Source organism: Natator depressus, chromosome 2 (genome assembly GCF_965152275.1).
Source record: "Natator depressus isolate rNatDep1 chromosome 2, rNatDep2.hap1, whole genome shotgun sequence".
NCBI classification, from domain to species: domain Eukaryota; kingdom Metazoa; phylum Chordata; order Testudines; family Cheloniidae; genus Natator; species Natator depressus.
Window position 1 is genome coordinate 133,331,926 of NC_134235.1, and position 23,566 is coordinate 133,355,491.

At 48.1% G+C, this 23,566-nt stretch overlaps 1 protein-coding gene across 3 annotated transcripts in view; it reads right to left on the bottom strand.

Moving 5' to 3' along the window:
- The window catches only part of TRIO (trio Rho guanine nucleotide exchange factor), a 399,978-nt gene that overhangs the window by 256,513 nt on the left and 119,899 nt on the right, over positions 1-23,566 (bottom strand). For all 3 annotated transcript variants that reach the window (XM_074945021.1, XM_074945022.1, XM_074945023.1), the window contains exon 2: positions 11,942-12,016. In XM_074945021.1, coding sequence (XP_074801122.1) covers positions 11,942-12,016 — 75 coding nt within the window. The remainder of the gene's footprint in view (positions 1-11,941; positions 12,017-23,566) is intronic.

A 23,566-nucleotide genomic window follows, 5' to 3' on the forward strand; every position in this document is an offset into this window, starting at 1 on the left:
GTGATAAGTGCCAAAAGTGTACTATACAACACAACAAACCAACAAGAGTCCCTGCCTTGGACAGTTTACAATCAGACTGCACTTAGAAAAGAACTAAGGCCTCATTCTAATAGGTGTGCACATCCACTTGAAAAGAAAATGGGATTTAAAATTTACTAAACAGAACCACCCAAGGCTGTGGGTCAAAAGACCATTTTAACTAAACAAAAAATTGTTGGGGTCAGGATGACCAACACCATGCTCCCCTATTTTCATCACTGCAAACCAATGATGTGCCTGAGTCCCTGGCAGCTCACAGGATGTGACTGTCAGTGAGTCATACACACAACCTTACCTACTGCTCACAGCTTGGTGTATTTACTGATGGGGGGAGGGGAAGTTAACAGCACCTAATGTGTGCTTCTCAGAGAATTCATGGATTCACAGATTCATGGAGGATAGGTCCATCAATGTCTATTAGCCAGGATGGGCAGGAATGGTGTCCCTAGCCTCTGTTTGCCAGAAGCTGGGATTGGGTGACAGGGTATGGATCACTTGATGATAACCGTTCATTCACTTTGGGGCACCTGCCATTGGCCGCTGTCAGTAGACAGGATACTGGGCTTGATGGACCTTTAGTCTGACCCAGCATGGCCATTCTTATGTCAATTTAAGATAGCTGGCTTTATGTAACTGATTCTTCAAATGCCAAAAACCAGTATAAAAATTTCCCAAAAGACACACTTAACTATGTCTACGCTGTGCACCTTACAAGGGCACAGCCGTGCCACTGCAGCCACACTGCTGTAAGGTGTGCAGTGTGGCCATTCTCTTGCCGGGAGAGAGCTCGCCTGGCAACAAAATAAAAGCACCTCCAACGAGGGGAGGTAGCTTCATTGCTGGGAGTGCAGCTCCCAACAACAAAGTACTGTCCACAACAGTGCTTTTTGTCACTAAAACCTTTGTCGTTCGGGGGGAGTTTTTCCACAACCCTGAGCGACAAAAGCTTTAGCAACAAAAATGCCAGTGTAGACAAAGCCTAAAACCTGACAGAAACAAACCATGCTACCCCACTGTATGCTTTTAGGTTATTTACAATTCCATGACGGACAGCAAGTTACAGATAATCACTGGTTCTGTGAAACTTGTTCATTTGACTGTGCAACCACAAAGACTAACATGAAGGGGTGGGGAGTTGTCTTAACCAAAGACAATACTACACATCTCAGCATACCTCCCACCATCTGAGTGCCTATAGAATATTAATATAAATGACTTCAATTCAAGTAGTTCAATTACATCAGCATGTGCCTACTTAGAAGAGCCCATGGACACTACATAATTTCATATTGAGAGCTTTATTCTGCATATCTGTGCACTAAATACGAACAACTCAGCTATGGTTAATATCATTCTATAAAGAAAGAACGGCACCACATACTGTCAGCTCCGTTGAACTACTCAAGTATTACTGGGAGATATTAAGGTATTGCTTCTGAAATAAAGAGTTTTAAGCCAGTGCATATGACAGCATCAAGTTACACTTTCTGCAGTGAGGATGCATCTGCATCCTAATAGAAATACAAATTCAGGGCCTAGGGAAAAAAAACAGGACTATGCTTGAAATAATTTTTAGACTTCAACACTGCAGTACAATGTACCTGAAGTAGCATACTGTGATGGCTAAACAATGTGCACCTAGCCATAAAAAACCTGGGACTGTAGGGATGACTTTCATTGTAGATTTTTGCCACCGTCTTCAAGAACTTTTAGTAAGAGACTCCAAGGTCTTGAGTTTATAAAATTTAACAGTCGTGGTGACATCTGAGGTTTACCCAGAACATACTTTGCTTTATAAGCAAATGACTCCAAAACAATGGGATTTAGTACCCATTACACTAAGAGATAAATGACTTATACATTCATGTGTTGATCTGCAGCTGCTGAATCTGTCAATTCATTAGGAATTTATCCTCATGTTCACTCTGGAAAAAGCGAAATCCTTGTATCACAGTGTAAGAGACTGAACCAATAAAACATGTAGGTAATTGGCTAGCAATTCTGCCGCTGAGCTCCCCCATTTTTATCTGTGTGACTTTAAACCGTAATTTTGTGAACAAAGTAAACAAATTCTGCTTGAAGAATGGATTGCAACTGTATTCCCAATATTTACTAGTGACAATGAAATTTAATTATGGGGCACCACTTAATATACTAAAATTAACAGCGTGTCTTCATTTCTATCATTTCTCATTTTATAGCTTTAAGCTTGAAATAGAAACAACTCTTTTAAATTAAACTTAGTATACAAAATGATCAGCCAGATACTTGTGTGGTGTAAACTTTAAACTCTATCTTGTAGTCAGTGCAGCATTGCTTCTGAGATGCTGTCAGATTCCTTTTGCTGGACCTCCAGTGATAGTATTTTTATGGTATTAAGAACAGTATAAGAAACGCAACTATATCTATATCTCGCCAGCAGTAGTCAAACGTAAAAATTTAACAGTCCTTTCCATCCCGTATCAAAGTACATGCATCACTGCATTCTCAGAAGAAAACAATTACACAGTATTCAAATTAAATCAAGTACTTCAGCTAAATCAGAGCAGCAAGTTAATATACAACTTGCAATACACAGGAGCTAACAGTTAATAGCTATTAATAGTTAATAGCTAATAGAAAAGCAGCCCCAATTCCTGGTTATGGTTCTCTGATGATCAGGCTGGGTTTGTGGCAGCCTTGGTTCCAGTGGAGATTCAAGTAGCCTCAAGACTACTCTGAACTTGACCAGCAGATAGTAATTTCACAGCCTGTTCCAACCACACCCTCTCTCCATGACAGCCTAACGCTCCCCTTCACCAGGGGCTGGAGGAGGAAGCTTAGAAGTGAGCTATACTGGCTCTATGACCATTGGGAGGTTTCCCATGGACTATGGACCCGTAGCCAGAGATGTGGCTGTTTCAACCCTCCTAATGGTTACCAGAGCAGTGCAAAGAGAGCAGAGAGCCAGGATCTGGACCGAAGTTTACTGGGTTGTCTTTAAATTGTGAGGGATAGGTTAGGGCATACATTTTTATGAATGAGTTCAACACCTGATCAGTCTGATCCATCATGCAGATTCAGTGTTCAGCACCCACTCATGGTGCTTTGTTTATGTAATCATGAAGACCAAAAGAGTACCGTTCTATAATAAATGATTAAGTGCATCCACGTACCAACGCACAGGCAGAGTGGGCATCACCATCTAGTGTTAAAGTTGTCGGATAGTTCTAGTTTAAGACCCTGTCTTCAGTTGCTTACAACTTTGCTGAACTTTGGCCATTTGGGCTGACATTTTCTGGACTGGATATCTGCTGCATGCTGGTGGTTTGGTTTTGTTTTAAAAAAGTTTTCAGCCAAAACTATTCAGCTGTTCGTGAGAAAGTTAGAAGGAGCAGGGAGGAACTATGATTTTGTCCAGGCTGAAATGGACTCCTTTCTTGAGAAGCTCTGGCGCTCCCATACTGTTGAGCAGAGACTTGAAATTTGGCAATGGGATGGCCTCTTTGTCAGGGATGTACTTTTTGCCATCCTTGTGAAAGTCCACCCATATTTGGCGAAGTTGAAAAACTGCTGTTCACACATGTGCAGTAGAAACTCAGAGTTTAGCACTAAGTTCTGAGGAGATTCCATCCACACTAGGCATACTCCAATCCAGGTCTGAGCAGGACTTTCCCTGGCAACAGCAGTTTGGGCTAAGGCGGGCCATACTCGAGTCAGACATTGGAACCGAATAGGAAACCCCACTTCTCCTGCACTGTCAATGACCCCTCTGCTTGCACTACTTAGTGCGGAGCAGGAAGCCATCTGATTTGAACACAGAAGGGACAACAGCCAGACCTGGGGGGCGGGGACAGAGGAAATAAGACTAGAAAAAGAAAGAACAGACCAAGATTGAGTGTGGCACAGCAGGTGGGAGAAGGGAACTGGGACTGAGAGTTAAAGGAGAGAGGCGAGGACTGGGTGGGCAGATAGACTAGCATTAGAGTCGGGGAGGGAAAATGAGATCAGATGAGATGCTGGGGCTGGGGGGAAGATGAGGCTAGGATTGGCTGGGCAAAGAGACTGTGACAAAGTGTCAGCAGGGTGGGGTTAAAGACAACAGATTGTACAACTGAGGAAAGAAGAATGGGAGTGGGAGCCTTTTGGGTGGGAGAATATGGGTGGAGGTGACTTGAGACTGGGCAGGGAAGAGAGACTGAACCAAGAACCAGGATGGGAGGACTGGGACTGGGTGAGCAAGGAGAAGAACTGAGATGAGAAGACTGAGGAGTGGAGCCAAAACTACCTATATGAGGAGAAAAGGATTACAATGACAAACCGGGGGGGGGGGGGGGGGGGGAAGAGAGAATGGGAAGAGGGCACAAAGTGTCAATTTTGGAGGGGGAACTGGCAGACACAAAGGTCTGTGGATGAATCAGCGTTCTATTGTCAAGGAGACTTGTCTGTAGGACCTGTGCCCCATTTGGTTCAAAAGTTGAAAGTCAGACCGATTGTGGACGGAAGGGGGACTTGAGCTCATATCTAACTCAGAACCCAGGCTTAGCGTGCAATATAAACATACCCAATAAGGCCTGGGCCATACACTGAACAATGATGAGGAAAAACAGAATACTGAATAGCTGCTCATTCAGTGAGCATCATCCATCCTGAGCACTGAATGAGTCAGGACTCCTCTGGACAAATTAGTATGTGATCATGTAAATAAATCAAGTATCAGAGGGATAGCCGTGTTAGTCTTGATCTGTAAAAGCGGCAGAGTCCTGTGGCACCTTATAGACTAACAGACCTATTGGAGCATAAGCTTTTGTGGGTGAACAAGCATCTGACGAAGTGGGTATTCACCCACGAAAGCTTATGCTCCAATACGTCTGTTAGTCTATAAGGTGCCACAGGACTCTGCCATGTAAATAAAGACTATCCTAATGCATATGTACAAGCGGGCCGAATTGAGGTTGCTCAGGCAATCTTAATTCTGGTGTTTCCTTGAGCACTTGACTTGAGCAACCTCAATAAATGTTCTTTTAACGTAGTGTGTGTGCGCGCGCGTGCACGGGGGGGAGGTATTGTAGATACCTTGTCTTGAAGAAAATTAACAGATTTAACCAATACCTAGGAATGGTACACAAGCACAGGTATCTTCGAGCAACAGTCACTAGAGGGAAAAGAGTGTTATTTGCCATGCCTGAACGTCAAGGGGGACTTGAACGACAAGTCAGGGAAGATCTAGTTGTACAGTGAATTTGCTGGTTCTTTGTTTTACACAGTGACACGCTTGTTTTAAAATAATTTCATTTTGTAGTGCCAATTCAAAATGTGTACTTAATTACCCACTTTATACCACAGAACCTCTAGTTTTACTGCCTCACTGACTAAGGAAACCCTCACTCAAGACCTCTGAACCAAAGCTCAAGCTTTGTAACAGCTTTGGCAGACATTTGTTGACAAACAATATTTGAATCTGAAGGTGTACCAAAAAACCTTAGACGTATATATTACTTGAGATTGTCTCAATTCATGTGTATGCATTTTACTCTGTGTAGCTGAAGAGACAGAACCAGGCTATTTGAATTAAATGTACCCTCAAAATTAAGTTTATTCCATTAGACTTTTGTATTAAGATTCCTTTTTATGACCCTGTAACAAATATTAATTTTAGACAGCATTTAATTTGAATATCTCCAAGTACTAAAGAGTGCACTGTGGAAGTAATAATTTCTCAACTTCCCACAATACACCTTTGAGGCCTAGTCTTCATTAAAAAAGGTGTGCTGGTATACCGATATAAGGATACCTATATACCAGCAAACTTTCCTAGTGTAAAAGTGTTTTGCAGTAGAGATTATACTGGTTCCCCAAGTGAAGTATGTTATACAGGAAAAAGCACTTATATATGCTGATGTAACTGCATATACACTAGGACTCATCAATTAAATATGTTGTAAAAAAAACCAAAAAATACCCCAAACCCCTCTCCCCTCACTGATATTACTAAACCAGGTAATGTTTCTAGCATAGATCTGGCTTGAGATTAAACATGAGCATTTTCTGGCCAAAAGGAGTTAGTCTGTCACATTGCGCATCGTGATGTAATGCTATGGATCATAGAGCAGGTCTACATACAGACTTCTGCTGACATAGATGCGTCAGTCAGGGGTGTGCAGATAAGTGATCGCTGACCAACACAGCTGTGCCAGAAGTCATCCCTTGTGTAGACGCAGTTAAGGCAAAACTGAGCTTTTACTGGCATAGCTTGTGTTGCCCATGAAGGTGGTTTTAATATACCAGTACAAAACACAGCCTACTAGGAGCACCTTGCCAGTGAAGTACACTGCTACAAGAACACCAGTGAAGAGCTCCATGTGTAGACATGTGCAGTGTAGGAGAGAAGAGCTAAAAATCCGGAGTCCCTTAAACACGCAGAAAAATAAGTGATTTTTAAAGTTAAGATCCCATGGGAATCAAGTTACTAGACGTGTAATTTATGAGTCATCAGCTCCAAAATAAACTCCCTTTTGTAAATCCCCTCAAAGGGTACAAGGGCTTATAGCTGTAACCCCTAGCTGGTATCTGCCAGCCATCAGGACTGTACTAAGCTGCTTAAGATCAAACAAGCTCTAGAGCTAAACTCAACTGCCAGGCTCAAGGAAGATTTTGAAGTGGAGAGGGTGTCAGAACTATGCTACACTCAGAGTGAAATTCGGAGCTACACTGAACTCCCAAGCTGGAATGTGCTCCACCGTGGAGCAAACTTCTAACTAAACTGAGCTCCTAAGTATTGAAGCAGGGTATATAGCAGTGGTTCTCAACCCGTGGCCCAGTCAGCACACAGCTGCGGCCCATATGACCTCCTCAGGGTCATACAGGTAGTATATATATTGTGTGGATGCGGCCCACATAACACAAAGAGCAGCATATGCGGCCCATAATGGTAAATACAATAAAAACCACTGCTATATAGCCTCTTTGACCTCCTCGATAGGATCTGGATCATCAGCCAGACTGACTCAAAATGTAGATGCAACTCAAAATGGAGTCCTTCTGTTGACAGTAAACATTACCACCTCTCTCAACCCCAAGCGAAGTCCAACACCCCCAAAGTTGCAGAGTATAAGCAGCTCTCATCAGAAGATAATTATTGCTCTCTGTAGTAAGACTTGGATTTTTTATTTTAGTAATATAAACTAAAATTAAATATTAATCCACAGACACCAAATTCCTCTGCCTGTAAAGAGAGATGTGTATTGTCTTTCATTTGATTTTTTTTCCCCAGCCAGAATCAGTGGGCATGCATCACCTCTTGCAAGTGAAAGTATGTAAGAGCAGCCTTGCCAACAGCCTCCAGATGGCTAGTTTAAGTTTTTCAGGAAATGCCAATTTGCACAAAACCTTACCAATACAACACATTGACAAGAAGCAGCGGTCTTCAGGGGTACCCCTGAAGAGAAGTGCAAGTTAATAAGTTTTGTTTGTGATGTGAAACTACAAGTTATCTTTGGGGAAGGTTGTCTAGTAGTTAAGGTTCCAGCCAGGAACTCAGGAGACCCAGGGACCATTTCCTGCTCTGCTACAGATTTCCTGTGTGTCCCTGGGCAAGTAACTTAGTCTCTGTGCCTCAGTTCCTTATCTGTAAAATTAAGGTAATAGTACTTCCACACTACCTCACAGAGGTGTTTGTGAGGATAAATACATTCAAGTTTACAAAGTTCCATCACTGTAATATATGAGTGCCAAGTGCATTCCTAAATTAGAAAAGACTGGTTAAGACCAGCAAGAGCACAGTCATAGTTAATATTTAAGTCATCTGGTAAAAAGTTGGATTCTAAGCAATGCTGCTAAACTATGTATAATGGGATAGTAGACTAATGGTAAGAGTAAAGGATTTGAGGTCTGGACATATTCTAATCCAAACTATACAAGTGCAATGACTCACTGGAAAACCTCCAATGAGTCACTTCATCTCATGCCTCAGTTTGAGACATCAGCAGTATGTTAACGTTTTTATCTGCAGTACTGAACAGAGACGGTTACAGCTTTGTGGGAACCCGAGTCAGAGCTCTTGTGCTCTGTGCCTGGTTATGCCATTAACTTTCTGGGTTATTCTAGGGTAGTCACTCCCATCTGTAAAAAGGTTATCATCAGGGCCCTGATTATTTCATTATTTCTTGGTCATAGCAGTTGCTTAAAAAACAAATCATATGTAGCTCCAGAACCCAAGCTCTGTTTTCTAGCAATGTTTGAAGACTTTGTTCTAGAAGAAAGCATAATAATGTCAACCAAGAGTAAACTGCTACTGTCATCTTCCAGATTCTGCTGCTATCTACTGTGCAAGTGTTAATGTATCTCAAGATGAGAAATACTTTAAGATCCATGGGCAGGAGAAGAGGGATGGGAGAAGAAAAGGCACCCAGAAGCTGAGGTGCTCACTGACATTTTCAATAACCTTTCTCGTGTGATTGTTCTGTACCAGAAGTACTTTTTCTATATAGAATTGCTGCTTTTTCTTACTATTCTTCACTTCTGTATGTAGATGTGTTTGACAATTAATAGTGTGCTTGTTTAACAGCTTGCCAACTCTACGAAACCAATTAGGAATGAATGCAAAAATATAGTATGCCTACAAGTGTACTGTTTTAACAGAACCATTACCTTTCCAGTACAGATCTTATTCAGGAATTTATACCTTGTTCTCAAATTTCTTTTTTGTTAGTACATGTACGATTTTTAAATCTTAATGGTTTAATATAATGACCTGATATAGTCCCTTGTAAATAAATTTCAGAGAAGCTGGATACAGTTTTACCAGATAAACTAACAGCACCTACAGAGATAGAATCTATTGAAAAGCTGCTAATTGCATTTTTCTGCAATAAACCAGTAAGTCAATGTTTTTTTTCTCACCCTAATTTTCCTGGGTACTGCAATGGGCAGCTCTGATAGCTGGTATAATACATTTAGAATCCTCTATGTTGTGATTTGTTGCATATCCTTTCACATTTACACCAACATAAAAACACTGCGTGGGCCTACGTAACACTAAGCAAGCTCCTCCAAAACTATCCCATTTTCTCTGGTTTCAGACAAACTATATTAACACTACTCCACTATGGAAAGCAGCAAGGTACCAGTCCCAATACCCAAATAGCAAACACTTCCAAGTTGCAGGGGGCTGCCTGTTTTTATTACCTTTTTCCTTGAGGAATATGACTAGAAAATGTTTTGCAGTCATGTTGTTCCCACTAACTGCCTTGTTAACTCACTAGAGCAGGGGTGGGCAAACTTTTTGGCCTGAGGACCACATCGGGATTGCAAAACGGTATGGAGGGCCGGGTAGGGAAGGCCGTGACTCTGCAAACAGCCTGGCCCCCACCCCCTATCCGCCCCTTTCCACTTTCCGCCCCCGACTGCCCCCCCCCAGAACTCTCGACCCATCCAACCCCACCTGCTCCCTGACTGCCCCCTCTGAGGACTCCCTGCCCCTAACCATGCCCCCCCCCAGGACCCCACTCCCTATCCAACCCCCCCGCTCCCTATCCACACCCCCGCCCCCTGACAGATCCCCCGATCCATCCAACCCCCTGCCCCACTCCTTGTCCCCTGACCGCCCCCTCCCCGGACCCCCATCCCTAACTGCCCCCCCAGGACCCCTCCCTCTATCCAACCCCCCCGCTCCCTGTCCCCCCCATCCCAGAACCCCCCGAGTCCCCGTGACCCCCCCCATCCAACCCCCCCACTCCCTGTCTCCTGACCACCCCCCCCCCGAACCTCCACCCCATCCAACCGCCCCCTGACTACCCCCTTGGACCCCCTGCCCCTTATCCAACTCCCCGCCCCCTTACCATGCTGCTCAGAGTGGCAGGACAGGCTTACTGGAACGCCTGGGAGGTGGGCGGGCACAAGCCGCAAAGAAAGTGGGACAGCGGGGGAGGGGCCGGGGGTTAGACTCCCCGGCCGGGAGCTCAGGGGCCAGGCAGGACAGTCCCGCGGGCCGTAGTTTGCCCACCTCTAAACTAGAGTGACACCTGAATATTCTATTTACACTATGCCATAAAAGTTTATGGCACATGACAGAGACTAATCCCTACTCCCAGGCGCTTACAATTTTTCCTTGAACACTGGGGGAATAATGGCAGGTGACAAAGATCATTAAGTAGCCTTCAGTAACTAATGCATGCACCACAGATGTACACGGTTTTAATATAAGAAAAACCCTTCCTATTAGGGGAAGACTCAAGTTATTGGACTTCACTGAAGCAATGCATTTTGAGAAAAAAAAAAAAAAAAAACATAGAACAGGGGAGAGGGAGAGCATAAGTTTGCCAAATCAGGTTAGATATATCGGTTACACCATCCCCTCCCCCCATTCTTCTAAAGCAGAGGTCTTCAATCTGGGGGATGCATTCACAGGTGGGCGGGGAGGGAGCGCCACCCAGCTCCGCTCTTGGCCCAAGCCGCCAGCCCTGGGTCCAGGGTCCCAGCCACCAGCCCCAGCAATCCTCCCCCAGAGCTGCAGCCCCATGCCCGGCTGCAGGCCTGGGCCCCTGGCCAAGGGTCAGCCCCCAGCTGAGGGTCCCCTCTCCTTCCCCCCCCCCCCAACCCCAGTTGCGGCCCCCTTACCCATCTGCGTCCCAGCTCTGTGGGGTCGCGAGGTAAAAAAATTTGGGAACCACTGCTCTAAAGTGCTACGTTTGGGGATTGGGAGAATAGATAGGCAGATAGAATAAAGCCAGGGCAAGTGCTTCCAATGAACCCCAAGTAAAGCGAAAGCAAAACTGCAAACCAAGAAAACTAGAATGGCTGGCCTGAAATTCCCCAACGTTCATTGAAAAGCTTTGTTGGGTTTTAAAGCTCTTGGCAAACTCTAGTGTTCATAACTAGATGAGACAGTGGCTCTCACAGTAACAAGGGCATTCATTCAGTGATCCCCTTCCTGTGTGGGGCAGTGTTTCTGTGACCTTGGAATTAGGCTCAGCATTTCTCTGATAATAAGCTTCCCTCCCAGCTGATGAGAGAGCCTGCAAGTCTCATGACCCACACACTCAAAAGCAAAACAGCAGCATCAGTGTGTTAGGTGCGCTAGCCCAATCTGAGGCACCCTTGTGTGCCTGAATATTTATAGATAAAAACCTTTCTGCACTTTTAACACACTATTAACCTAAAAAAAAGGTAATACCAAGGCTGAAACTGTCCTCTGCAAGTGATTTGTCATTTACGGATTATGGGTAGAGAGACTGCTGCTTCTTAATCTCAACAGCTTTTAAAGTATTTAAATCAGAATGAAGCCACAGCCATAGCCTTGTTCACAGGAGTATGTCATTAAAAGATACGGTCAGCATTCCTTTAAGGAAGGTTACCTATCAGTGTGCAGGTTAACACCAAACAGTTGTTGTCTTTGTGAATCTAAACCACACTTTTAAATCCTTCCACCAGTTTGTAGACTAGCCAGCACTGAACTCCAATTGTATACTGGAGAAATGGGGGGGGGGGGGGATATCAAGCTTCTCTCAGTGCAATGCTCATCAATTTTGTCTCTCAATCAACTTGTGACGTAGGCTTTACAGATCAAACACACGACCCAATGAACTGGTCAACATACTTGTCCTATTTTACCATGTTCCCAAGCAGAGAACAAACTTAAGGCTCATAAGACAGGGGAAAGCATTTTGAGTGAAGTGGAAAAAGCAAGTAATCTGTTATGGAAACAAGTTGCCAGTGATACTTTAATTTTATGTCATTGTACAAGGATAAATATTGGCAAAAAATTGTGTGATGGTTCTTATTTTACAGGTGTTGAGACATACAAATATTTAACGCTGGTAGATCGTCTTACCTGGTATTTTATGGACATGTAAACTAGTGGGTTTTTTTCTGTGGCTGTCAAACACTTCAATTAAAAATACAATGCATGTTAGTAAGACTTTACCTGAAAGATAGGCAACTTTTTCCTTTAAAATTGGTAATACTTCCATAGCCTTCATTTCATCATTTTTGCGAAACCCTGGAACACATAAGAAACAAGGAAATAAGTCAGCGGTTTGATATGCAATGTAAGCAGGCTTTCAAATCCCATCTACCTAATACACAAGGAAACATTTACCTTATTTAATGTATCTTGAAGCCTACAACTTTATTTAAGTTCTTTTAACCCTGTTAATGAGATCTCAATAAGTTAGAATCTTTGGTAAACTCCATTTTTATCCTATACAATTTTACCTACACGAATGATCAGTTGAGAAATGTGTATACATGTAACATACCAACAACGTCAGTAGGCAACCCTTAATGGAAGATGAAGCACTGAAGTTAAACATTTTCAAAGCAGATAAAAAGAAAGGTCAACTTAATTTAGAAGCTCTCACTTTGAATGGTGCTCTGATACCAGTCTTTCACTTCCTCTTCCAGCAAACAGAGATCTAATATGCAACTAATGGCATGAATCCTTCAAGGCAGCAAGCAATGAATTTCAGTCACCTACACGCCATTTTCAAAACACCTCCATAAGCAAAAATAAAGCTGTCTTACATGTGGATTCCTTTCTAGGTCCTGGCTTCTACTGGTGTGAACCTTAGGAGTACTATGCAAAACCCAGTGAATATTCATTCATCTCCACCTTTTACAAGCCAGGGCTCACAAAAAGAGATTTGAGATGATCCAAAGGTCCAGCAATTTCTGAATACACCGAAGAGGTGTCAACTGGCCTTTAGCAAGTAGTTTTACTGCTTCCTCCTCATTCAGTGAAGAATTCCATTCATTGTTGCAAAGCTTACCAGAATAAAAAATTCAATTAACGTGGCAATAAATTCTGTCACTTAGAAGCTAGTACCATTAAGTCTTAGAAGACCACAGAGAAACTTCATAAGGATATCACTGAGTTGTCAAGAGGTTTGTGTAGTCTCTTGTTCAGAAAGGGTAGGGATGGGGAGGCTTGAATAGTCTATGCAGTGGTGTTACATTTTCCATTTATATCCACAGAAGTTAAAAATCATATCTTAAGAAATCGCTGCAAGTCAGCATCAAACACAGACTTGTTTAACAGTTGCCACCTGTGACGATGTGACGCAGCAGGGAGGGGGGAGTGTTGACCTGGGAATGTGCCCTGGGGACGGGAGACCTGAGAGCCTGTCACCTGAGCCAGGAGGGGGAGGTGACACCTCTGCCCAGGAATGTGGATGGAGGCTGCAGCAGGGAACCTGCTGGGTGGGTTTAGTTTCAGTTTGGGGCTGGGTGGAGGAACACAGGGAACCCCAGGGCTGGGGTCTAAGCTCCCTGCTCCCCCAGAAGGACTTCACTGAGGGGTCCTGGGTGTACCCACAAGCTCTGTTTTGGACTGTGTTCCTGTTGTCCAATAAACCTTCTGTTTTACTGGCTGGCTGAGAGTCTCAGTGAATCCCAGGAAGAGGGGTGCAGGGCCTGGACTCCCCCACACTCCGTGACAACTGGTGGCAGCGGTGGGATCTACTGCACCCCGTGAACGGCGCTTCCTGCAGTAAGTGACTGGGGAACAGTAAAACGAAGGGGGATTGACGGGGACCAGGCGTGCTGAAGATTCAGAGAGAGACGGTTTCAGGGGGCGGTTAACCCCTGGGAGTGTGTGACCAGAGAGAAGGACTTTTGCAGTAACAGGGTCCCCCGGGGGATTGCAGCGAGCGGTCCCAGGGGCGGAGGAGTCTGCAGCTCGACCCTGGCAAAGAGGTGGTGACCTCAAGAAGGACTGGCACACTAGGGGCTTTTCCTGGAAACCGTGGACAGCTGCCCGGCCTGCGAGTGGCCAGCAGGGAGATGTACGCTAAACGCCTTAAGAGCGACCTGGTGGAGCTGTGCAGGCAGAGGGGGCTGCGCGTCGGGAGGTCCACCAAGGAACAGCTGATTGCCCAGCTGGAGGAGAGGGATCGCTTGGATGACCCGATCCCTGTCCCTGAGGGAAGCCGCCCGGCGGACGCAGCGTGGGCCCTGGGGCCTGACCAGGCTGGGAGGGGTCAGACTGCTGCCCAGGACACCCCGAGACCCTTCCTACCTATGCCTGGGGGAGGGGTTGTGGGAAGCCCAGCGAATACCGAGGGCCCCCTGACCCCAGCAGCCAGCAGGGGATCCTCCCAGCGGAGCTCCCCATCCCTGGAGCGGATGCGGCTGGAATGGGAGAGGGAGAGGAAAATGAGGGAGCTGGAGGATCATGAAAAACAACGTCAACATGAGGAGAAACAACGTCAACATGAGCAGGAGGAGAAGGAGAAACAACGTCAACATGAGCAGGAGGAGAAGGAGAGGGAACGTCAGGAGAAGGAGAGGGAACGTCAACATGAGCAGCAGGAGAAGGAGAAACAAAGACAGCATGAACTGGAGCTGGCCAGGCTGAGGAGCAGTGGGGCCCCGGCTGCGGTGAGTGAGGGGGGACCCAAGACTGCAAGGAGCTTTGATAAGTGCTTCCTGGCCCAGCGGAAGGAGGGGGAGGACATAGATAGCTTCCTGACGGCCTTTGAGAATGCCTGCGAGCTGCACAGGGTTGACCCTGCAGACAGGCTCCAGTTCCTCACCCCCTTACTGGACCCCAAAGCCGTGGAGGTCTACAGCCGGATGACAGGGGCAGAGGCAGGGGACTATGAACTGTTCAAACAGGCCCTGCTCCGTGAGTTTGGGCTGACCCCCGAGATGTACCGGAGAAGGTTCCGGAGTCAGCGTAAAACGCCTGAGGTCACCTACCTACAACTGGTCAACAGGATGCAGGGATATGCCCGCAAGTGGACAGCGGGGGCCCAAACTAAAGAGGACCTGCTTGACCTGTTTGTACTGGAGCACCTGTATGAACAGTGCCCTTCCGACCTGAGGCTGTGGCTGGTGGACAAAAAGCTCGCGAACCCCCAGCATGCAGGGCAGCTGGCCGACGAGTTTGTGAACAGTCGGTCAGGGGGTAGCCGGGAGGAGTCCCAAAAGAACAGGCCCCCCCCGATGCAGAGAGAGAGTCACCATGGGGCCTCCCAGCGGGGAAATAGGGAGAACCCCCTCCAAAGGGGAACGCCTGGTGTCGGGCCCCTCCGACCCGTTCGAGGGGACCAACGTGACCTGAGCTGCTATCACTGTGGCCAGAGAGGCCACGTACGGGCCCAGTGCCCCGGGCTCAGGGACAAACTGAGCAGACCCAACCTACCCAGGGTTAACTGGGTAGGGACTCAGCTGGACGAGGGGCAGGCGACCCAGGAAAGGGGGGCTACCAGTTTGCCACCTGCTCAGGAGGGAAGAGTACCCCCAGCCAGCCCCGCCAGAGGGCTGGAGGCTCTGGACTCAGGGTGCTCGGTTTACAGGGTGGGTGCGGGGCTGTCCCTCCGGAGAGAGTGCCTTGTTCCCCTGGAGGTGGATGGGAGGAAGGTCAATGGATACTGGGATACGGGCGCGGAGGTGACGCTGGCCCGGCCCGAGGTGGTGGCCCCAGATCGGGTGGTGCCCAACACCTACCTGACCCTGACGGGGGTGGGCGGGACCCCATTTAAGGTGCCCGTGGCAAGGGTACACCTGAAATGGGGGACCAAGGAGGGCCCCAAGGATGTGGGGGTACACCACCATTTGCCCACTGAAGTTTTGATGGGGGGAGACCTAGAGGACTGGCCAAGCGACCCCCAGACCGCCCTGGTTGTGACCCGTAGCCAGAGCCGGCGAGGGGCACTGCGACCTGACCCTGGGGAGGGTACCACACTGGAGGCGCGAGACCCTACTCGGGTGGGGAGGGAGCGCCGAGGGGCACGGCTCAGAGAGGCTGCGGCCTCAGACCGGGCCACGGAGGGGGAACCGGGCCCCATCCCTTCCCCAGCCGCTGAGTTCCAGGCCGAGTTGAGGAAAGATCCCTCCTTGCAGAAGCTCAGGGACCTGGCCGACCTCAGTGAGGGACGGACCATGAGGAGAGGCTGCCAGGAGAGGTTCCTGTGGGAGAAGGGGTTCCTGTACCGAGAATGGGCTCCCCCAGGGGAAGGGGAGTCCTGTGGGGTCAGGAGGCAGCTGGTGGTCCCCCAGAAGTACCGCCGCAAGCTCCTGTCCCTGGCCCATGACATCCCCCTCGCAGGGCACCAGGGAATCCGGCGCACCCGGCAGAGGTTGCTACAGAACTTTTACTGGCCCGGGGTCTTTACCACCGTCCGGCAGTATTGCCGATCCTGTGACCCCTGTCAGAGGGTGGGGAAGGCCCGGGACAAGGGGAAAGCGGCGTTGAGACCTTTGCCCATCATAGAGGAGCCTTTCCAGAAGGTGGCCATGGACATCGTGGGGCCTCTCAGCAAGACGACCCGGTCGGGGAAGAAATACATTCTGGTGGTGGTAGATTTCGCCACCCGCTACCCCGAGGCAGTGCCCTTAGCTTCCATTGAAGCAGACACCGTGGCAGATGCGCTCCTGACCATTTTCAGCCGAGTGGGGTTCCCCAGGGAAGTCTTGACAGACCAAGGCTCCAACTTCATGTCGGCCCTGCTCCGGTGCTTGTGGGAGAAATGTGGGGTCCGGCATGACTGGGCCTCAGCGTATCACCCCCAGTCCAATGGGCTGGTGGAGAGGTTTAACGGGACGCTAAAGATGATGCTGAAAACCTTTATGAACCAGCACCCGCAGGATTGGGACAAGTACTTACCTCACCTGCTGTTCGCGTACAGGGAGGTGCCCCAGGAGTCTACCGGATTTTCGCCTTTCGAACTGTTATATGGAAGGAGGTGAGGGGCCCCCTGGACCTGATGAGAGACGAGTGGGAGGGGAAGGCCACTCCCGATGGAGAGTCAGTGGTGGAGTATGTCCTGACCTTCCGAGAGAGACTGGCTGAACTCATGGGCTTGGCCAGGGAGAATCTGGCCAGAGCCCAGAGGAAGCAGAAGGTCTGGTATGACCGCACGGCGCGGGCCCGTGCCTACGCCACCGGGGATCAGGTGATGGTTCTCATCCCCGTGAGAAAGAACAAACTACAGGCCGCCTGGGAGGGCCCGTTCAAGGTCGTCAAGCAGCTCAATGAGGTAAACTATGTGGTGGAGCTGTCAAACCGGGCCCACCACCGCCGGGTGTACCATGTGAATATGATGAAGCCATATTATGCCAGGGGGAATGTGGTGTTAGCTGTGTGTGGTCAGTGGGAGGAGCAGGGAGATGACCCTTTAGTAGATCTATTCCCTGGGACCAGAGCTGGTTCCCCCCTGGAAACAATCCCCCTCTCGGATCAGCTCACCCCTGCCCAGCAAGCTGAGGTCAGGGGGGTGCTGCATCCGTACCGACAGCTGTTTTCCAACCAGCCTGGACGCACTAATCTGACTGTCCACCGGGTGCAGACAGGGTCGCACCCGCCGATAAGATGCTCCCCCTTCCGAGTCACAGGGAAAACTGCTCAGGACCTGGAAAGAGAGGTCCGGGACATGCTGGCTTTGGGGGTGATCCAGCCATCGGCCAGCCCTTGGGCCTCGCCGGTGGTGCTGGTCCCCAAAAAGGATGGGTCAGTCCGGTTCTGTGTGGACTATCGGAAGCTCAATGCCATCACTGTATCGGATGCCTACCCCATGCCCAGGCCGGACGAGCTCCTAGACAAGCTGGGAGGAGCTCGGTACCTTACCACCATGGACCTTACAAAGGGCTACTGGCAAGTGCCGCTGGATGCAGATGCCCGGCTGAAATCGGCCTTTATCACCCCTCTGGGGCTCTATGAGTTTCTGACCCTGCCTTTCGGCCTCAAGGGAGCGCCGGCCACCTTCCAGCGCCTGGTGGACCAGCTCCTGAGGGGGATGGAGAGTTATGCCGTGGCGTATATTGACGACATCTGTGTCTTTAGCCAGACCTGGGAGGACCATGTGTCCCAGGTTAGACAAGTGCTGGACCGACTCCAGGGGGCTGGGCTGACTGTCAAAGCGGAGAAGTGCAAGGTGGGGATGGCTGAAGTATCTTACCTGGGCCATCGGGTGGGGAGCGGCCGCCTAAAGCCGGAACCGGCCAAGGTGGAGGTGATCAGAGACTGGCCCGCTCCCCACACCAAAAAGCAGGTCCAAGCCTTTATTGGGATGGCAGGATACTACCGAAGATTTGTGCCCCACTTTAGCGCCATAGCCACCCCCATCACTGAGCTATGCAAGAAGGGGAAGCCAGACAAGGTGGTCTGGACCGAGCAGTGCCAGGAGGCTTTCCGGGCGCTGAAGGAGGCTCTGGTCAGTGGCCCAGTTCTAGCAAACCCAGACTTTGACAAGCCCTTTGTGGTGTTCACCGACGCCTCCGACACGGGACTGGGGGCGGTGTTAATGCAGGAGGATGAAAAGGGGGAGAGACACCCCATCGTGTACCTGAGCAAGAAGTTGCTACCCCGGGAGCAACACTACGCGGCCATCGAGAAGGAGTGCCTGGCCATGGTGTGGGCCCTCAAGAAACTAGAGCCCTATCTCTTCGGGCGACACTTCACCGTGTACACCGACCACTCTCCCCTGACCTGGCTGCACCAGATGAAAGGAGCCAACGCCAAGCTCCTGAGGTGGAGCCTGCTCCTGCAGGATTACGACATGGACGTGGTCCATGTGAAGGGAAGTGCCAACCTGATAGCGGATGCGCTGTCCCGGAGAGGGGGCCCCGAACTTCCCCAGGTCACTGGTCACAGTGACCCCGCTCAGTTCAGTCTCGAAGGGGGGAGAGATGTGACGATGTGACGCAGCAGGGAGGGGGGAGTGTTGACCTGGGAATGTGCCCTGGGGACGGGAGACCTGAGAGCCTGTCACCTGAGCCAGGAGGGGGAGGGGGAGGGGGAGGTGACACCTCTGCCCAGGAATGTGGATGGAGGCTGCAGCAGGGAACCTGCTGGGTGGGTTTAGTTTCAGTTTGGGGCTGGGTGGAGGAACACAGGGAACCCCAGGGCTGGGGTCTAAGCTCCCTGCTCCCCCAGAAGGACTTCACTGAGGGGTCCTGGGTGTACCCACAAGCTCTGTTTTGGACTGTGTTCCTGTTGTCCAATAAACCTTCTGTTTTACTGGCTGGCTGAGAGTCTCAGTGAATCCCAGGAAGAGGGGTGCAGGGCCTGGACTCCCCCACACTCCGTGACACCACCAAATTAGAAAAACTTTCAGCACTGGACTAGAACGAGCACTGCAGCTGGGAGTGCTTTTCCTAGTTCACGTACGTAAACACATTAGCTTGGCTCAAACTAGTGCACTAAAAATAGCAGTGCAGCTGGGGTAGCATAAGTGGCAGCTCAGGGTAGCTGTTCGAGTATGTACCCAGGGGGTATGGGTGGGTTTGTATTCAAGCAAGTCCAAGCTACCTTTGCTACCCCTAGCTACATTGCTGCTTTTAATGCACTAGCTCGAGCGGAGGTACTGTGAAACTGTCTGCCTGAGCTGAGAAGCATGCTCCCAGCTGCAGCACAGACATACTCCAAGTTCCTGCATGTTTAGATGGGGAAAAAAGCATTCACGTCATGGAGAGCGAGTGACATTTTAAGTCTCTTGAATGGTTCATCCTAAACCCCTTTGTAAATGTCCAGCATTCAAAGGAATGCCACCCCATGTCCAGCAGCCAGAACTCGGTGTGTATCCTTCTTCTGTCCCCCTTTTCTTCTTCCAGTCAACCACATACATAGTGCTTAGAGTACTCTATCTCAGGGTGGGCAAACTTTTTGCCCCAAGGGCCACATCAGGGTGCGAAACGGTATGGAGGGCCGGGTAGGGAAGGCTGTGACTCCCCAAACAGCCTGGTCCTGCCCCCTCTCTAACCCCTCCCACTTCCCGCCCCCTGACTGCCCCCCTCAGAACCCTGACCCATCCAACCCCCCCCCCACCTCCGGTCCCCTGACCGTCCCATTCCAGGACCCCCCACCCCTAACCATCCCCCTGGGACCATGCCTCTTATCCAACCCCGCTTGCTCCCTTTCTGACTGCCCCGGCCCCTACCCACACCCCCACCCCCTGACAGGCCCACCGGGACTCCCACACCTATCCAACCCCCCCGTTCCCCGTCCCCTGACTGCCCCCGGGGACCCTCTGCCCCTTATCCAACCCCGCCACTCCCCGCCCCCTTACCATGCTACTCAGAGTAGCAGGACTGGCAGTCGCGCTGCCCAGCAGGAGCTCGCAGCCGCACTGGCAGTGCGGTGAGCTGAGGCAGCGGGCGAGGGGCCGGGGGCTAGCCTCCCCGGCTGGGAGCTTAAGGGCCGGGCAGGACAGTCCCGCGGGCCGTAGTTTGCCCACCTCTGCTCTATCTTGCTAAGAGAAATTTTTGTTAAAGTGCATCATTAATGCTTCCTTACCGGCAATCTCTTCGGGAAATACCTGCAAACAAGATAAAACGAGTTTCTCATTTGCAGAATCTGTTAAGTCAACAAAACAGGTGGTACTCCATGGGTGGAACATCACTCCGACTAAATCATAATTCATAAATTTTCAATTGTCTCTTTTCAAAAAGGATTCTTTTAAAAACCAAATTCATCCAGTTTTTAGCCACATTCCACATTTTAATGGCAAGATTTTATGCAGATTTAAAAATGAGACATACGAGACCCCCTAGGACCTTGAATCCTCCAGAAGGCAAAATAGTGCAACTCACATAGCGCTTTACACAAGCTCATTCTTGCCCCCCACTCCCCAGTGGTAATTCGTCCCAAGTGAGGGAAGGTGGCTTTGACGTTGCCTCTGCTCCAATGAGTTTCTGCTGGTTGTTCCCTGCTAACTGTGACTGGACCTCTGGCCCTTTCTTGTCTCTTTCTCAAACCTTCATCTCAGAATGGAATCAAGACTGGGAGTTAGGCTGCAGTCCCTGGACACTGTGATTACCTAAGGAGGCGTGCCTTAGGTTCAGGGTTCAGTATATGCATTTCTTCTCCGCGAGAGCTATGGCCAGTGGCATCCAGTGACCACGCAGCCTTCTTAATGCCATGTATTTTTAATTAGTTTCAACACATTTCAGAGAGAGATCTTAAACCAAAAACAATACTGAGGCCTGTCTTCCCTAAGGCCTACTGTCCCCTCCTGGAAGCTTGGGAAGGTCTCTACTTCAGACACTCCTGCATGACCTGTCTGTGATTACATCAGTTGCCACCCACAGGAAGAATTCATTGACAATCCCCCCGCCCTGCCCCCAAGTCTTAACTGTTAAGAATCGCTTTGATCTCCAGGCTCCCAGCCTTGGCAAAAGAGCTGCATTGCTCTGGACTGGAGCCGGGAAATAGCACACTTCACCACTAATTATTTGGCCAGGGTTTTGTAACTGCCCCCAAATTTGTCAGGAGGCTGCTTATCTAGAGCTGTTGTGTTGCTCTCCTCCTTGTTCTTCTGATAGCCCACCGTTAAAAGTTAACCAAAACATTCGAATTACAGCCCAATAAGCCATTATAGCCATAGAGCAATTCTCACTATTCAGATCACACATGGTATCGATAAGTTACAGGTCATCATTCCTAGATTACATAGCTGTTCCACATCCAAACTAATGTGGGGGCATGGTTTGAAGTTTTAGATCCCTGTTTGAGCATCACAGGTCCCGCAGGTTGCAGCTGCTCAAGGGAGCCACTCATGTTTCGTAGTAATCTACGTAGCAACTTTTTGTTGATATATCCTAGCTCCCCCTGCGGCAGCTGTGCCTCTATGGGGACAGGAATAAGGCCAGCAGCTTTAGATGAAAAGAACAAGTCTGCCAGCATGTTTGTAAAGGCATTTATTCTGCCATAGCACGATGACCACCAGCTCTAGAAAGGTGACCGTACTCTGCAGCCTCTCTTCCAAGAGACTGAGTTCTTTGGTAATACTCTGAGTTATCGACCCTAAACCTGCTGAGGGTTTTGTATACCACTCCCTCATCCGCCACACTGGACCAATTAAGATGCTGATTTTATTAAGGTTAAGATGAAAAATGTTGTTTTATCTGATAGAAATTCATGCAGAAATAATCTTATTGTATAGGGCTAGTTCTGTATGTTAGAGTCTGCCTTAGGCTCCAATTCCACTAGATACCTAAAAATGTGTATAATCCCACTGACTTCAATGAGTAGCTAGTGAGGTTAGGCACTAGATTAGGCACCTTGCTAAACTGGGGCCTCCGAGACTTACTCACTGCAGCTGAATGTGCCCTTAAAGGCTCATGGAGTACGAGTTTCATGTTTCTGTCCCCTTGAAGGCCTATTTCTGTGCCTGTTCTACAATGGTGAATTTACTGAAGGCAAAAGACAGCAGGGGTTATATTTGGGTGAGAGGGTGCTGGAAGAAAGGAAAGAGCATGTGCTCTTTTTAACTCCATGGGGGAGTTAATATGCCAATAAATAAAGCAGCACATTATCTGTTTTAAGGTTAATTGTACTACAAAGCACTTATGATTTGTAGGTTTAGTAAGACTTATTGAAGCAAGTCATTGAATGTACTCAAGAGAAGTGCCAAAAATATCTGCACCAATCTCTACACAGCTCAGCAACCTCTGAGCCAGCAGTCTTTATCACACATTAATGGAGGTGATGTCATCCTTTCAAACCAGGCCAGTCTGCAGTTGCTGCTGCCGTGTTTTTCACTGCAGTGCCTGCAGTAGTCAGAGGATTTTGAGAAGCACAAGGTGGCACAGTGTTCAAGCAAACAAAGGTTTGAGATGTAGAGGCAATTCTATATGTACATACCTATACTGAGAGCTTTAAGTGACGAATGGACTTCTAATTCAAGCATGTATAATTAAAAATGTATGATTGGAATTCTGAAGCTGATCGTATTTCTCACACAATAGCATTTGCAGCCATTCAACACAATATTTGCCTGTATAAAGTATCTATTTAACACATTGCACACTATTTCTACATCAGTTTTTCACCACTCAAAGCTAATATAAAGCAATTTCTTGCTTGCCAAATACCTGATTTTAAAATTACATAGAGAAAAAGAGTAACAAATAGCAGCTTCATTTATAATTTCTTTTGGTTTTATACAAACAATACCACCAAGATTTAATGTGCGTTTTCGTTTCAAATAATTGTGCAGTTTACTATTTAGTTTTAACACCAATTTGCCATTTCACATTTCTTTTTTTTGTCAGTTACTGTTAACTAGTAGGTCCCTGGTTTTTGTTACATTTTATGTAAGTCATGTAGTCAGAGAATTTAGATGGCTATCTGGGTCTAAAGGATGGTGGAATTCAGTAAGGTCCTCTTCCTCTTGCTTTACTACAAGTCATACTAATAAACTTTACATTTTATAGAATTTGGTAAACACTCAGAAAAAAATTCTAATATTTGAATATCAGTGTAGGGGGAAAACAACTGTTGCTTGAACTTCTCAGGCCCCCTATCACCACTATGGTATCAAAATACTGAGATGGTATGGAATTGAAGGAACTCTGAGTACATAAAGCAAATAATCAAGTGCCACACACCTTGCAATTACTGAAGGACATTTGAGAGATGTTTAATTGATGATTAAGAGACTACTTGCTGTGCTAAGGATTTTGTACAACCCTATGACAACACTGGAAAACTTAGCACAGATAGAGCCAGCCCGCCCATTACTTAAAATGTAGGTTATGTGTACCTTTAGATCACTTGGAGAAAAATGCCCACCAAAGGGCAGATAAACCACTATTTCCCCTTGTTTTT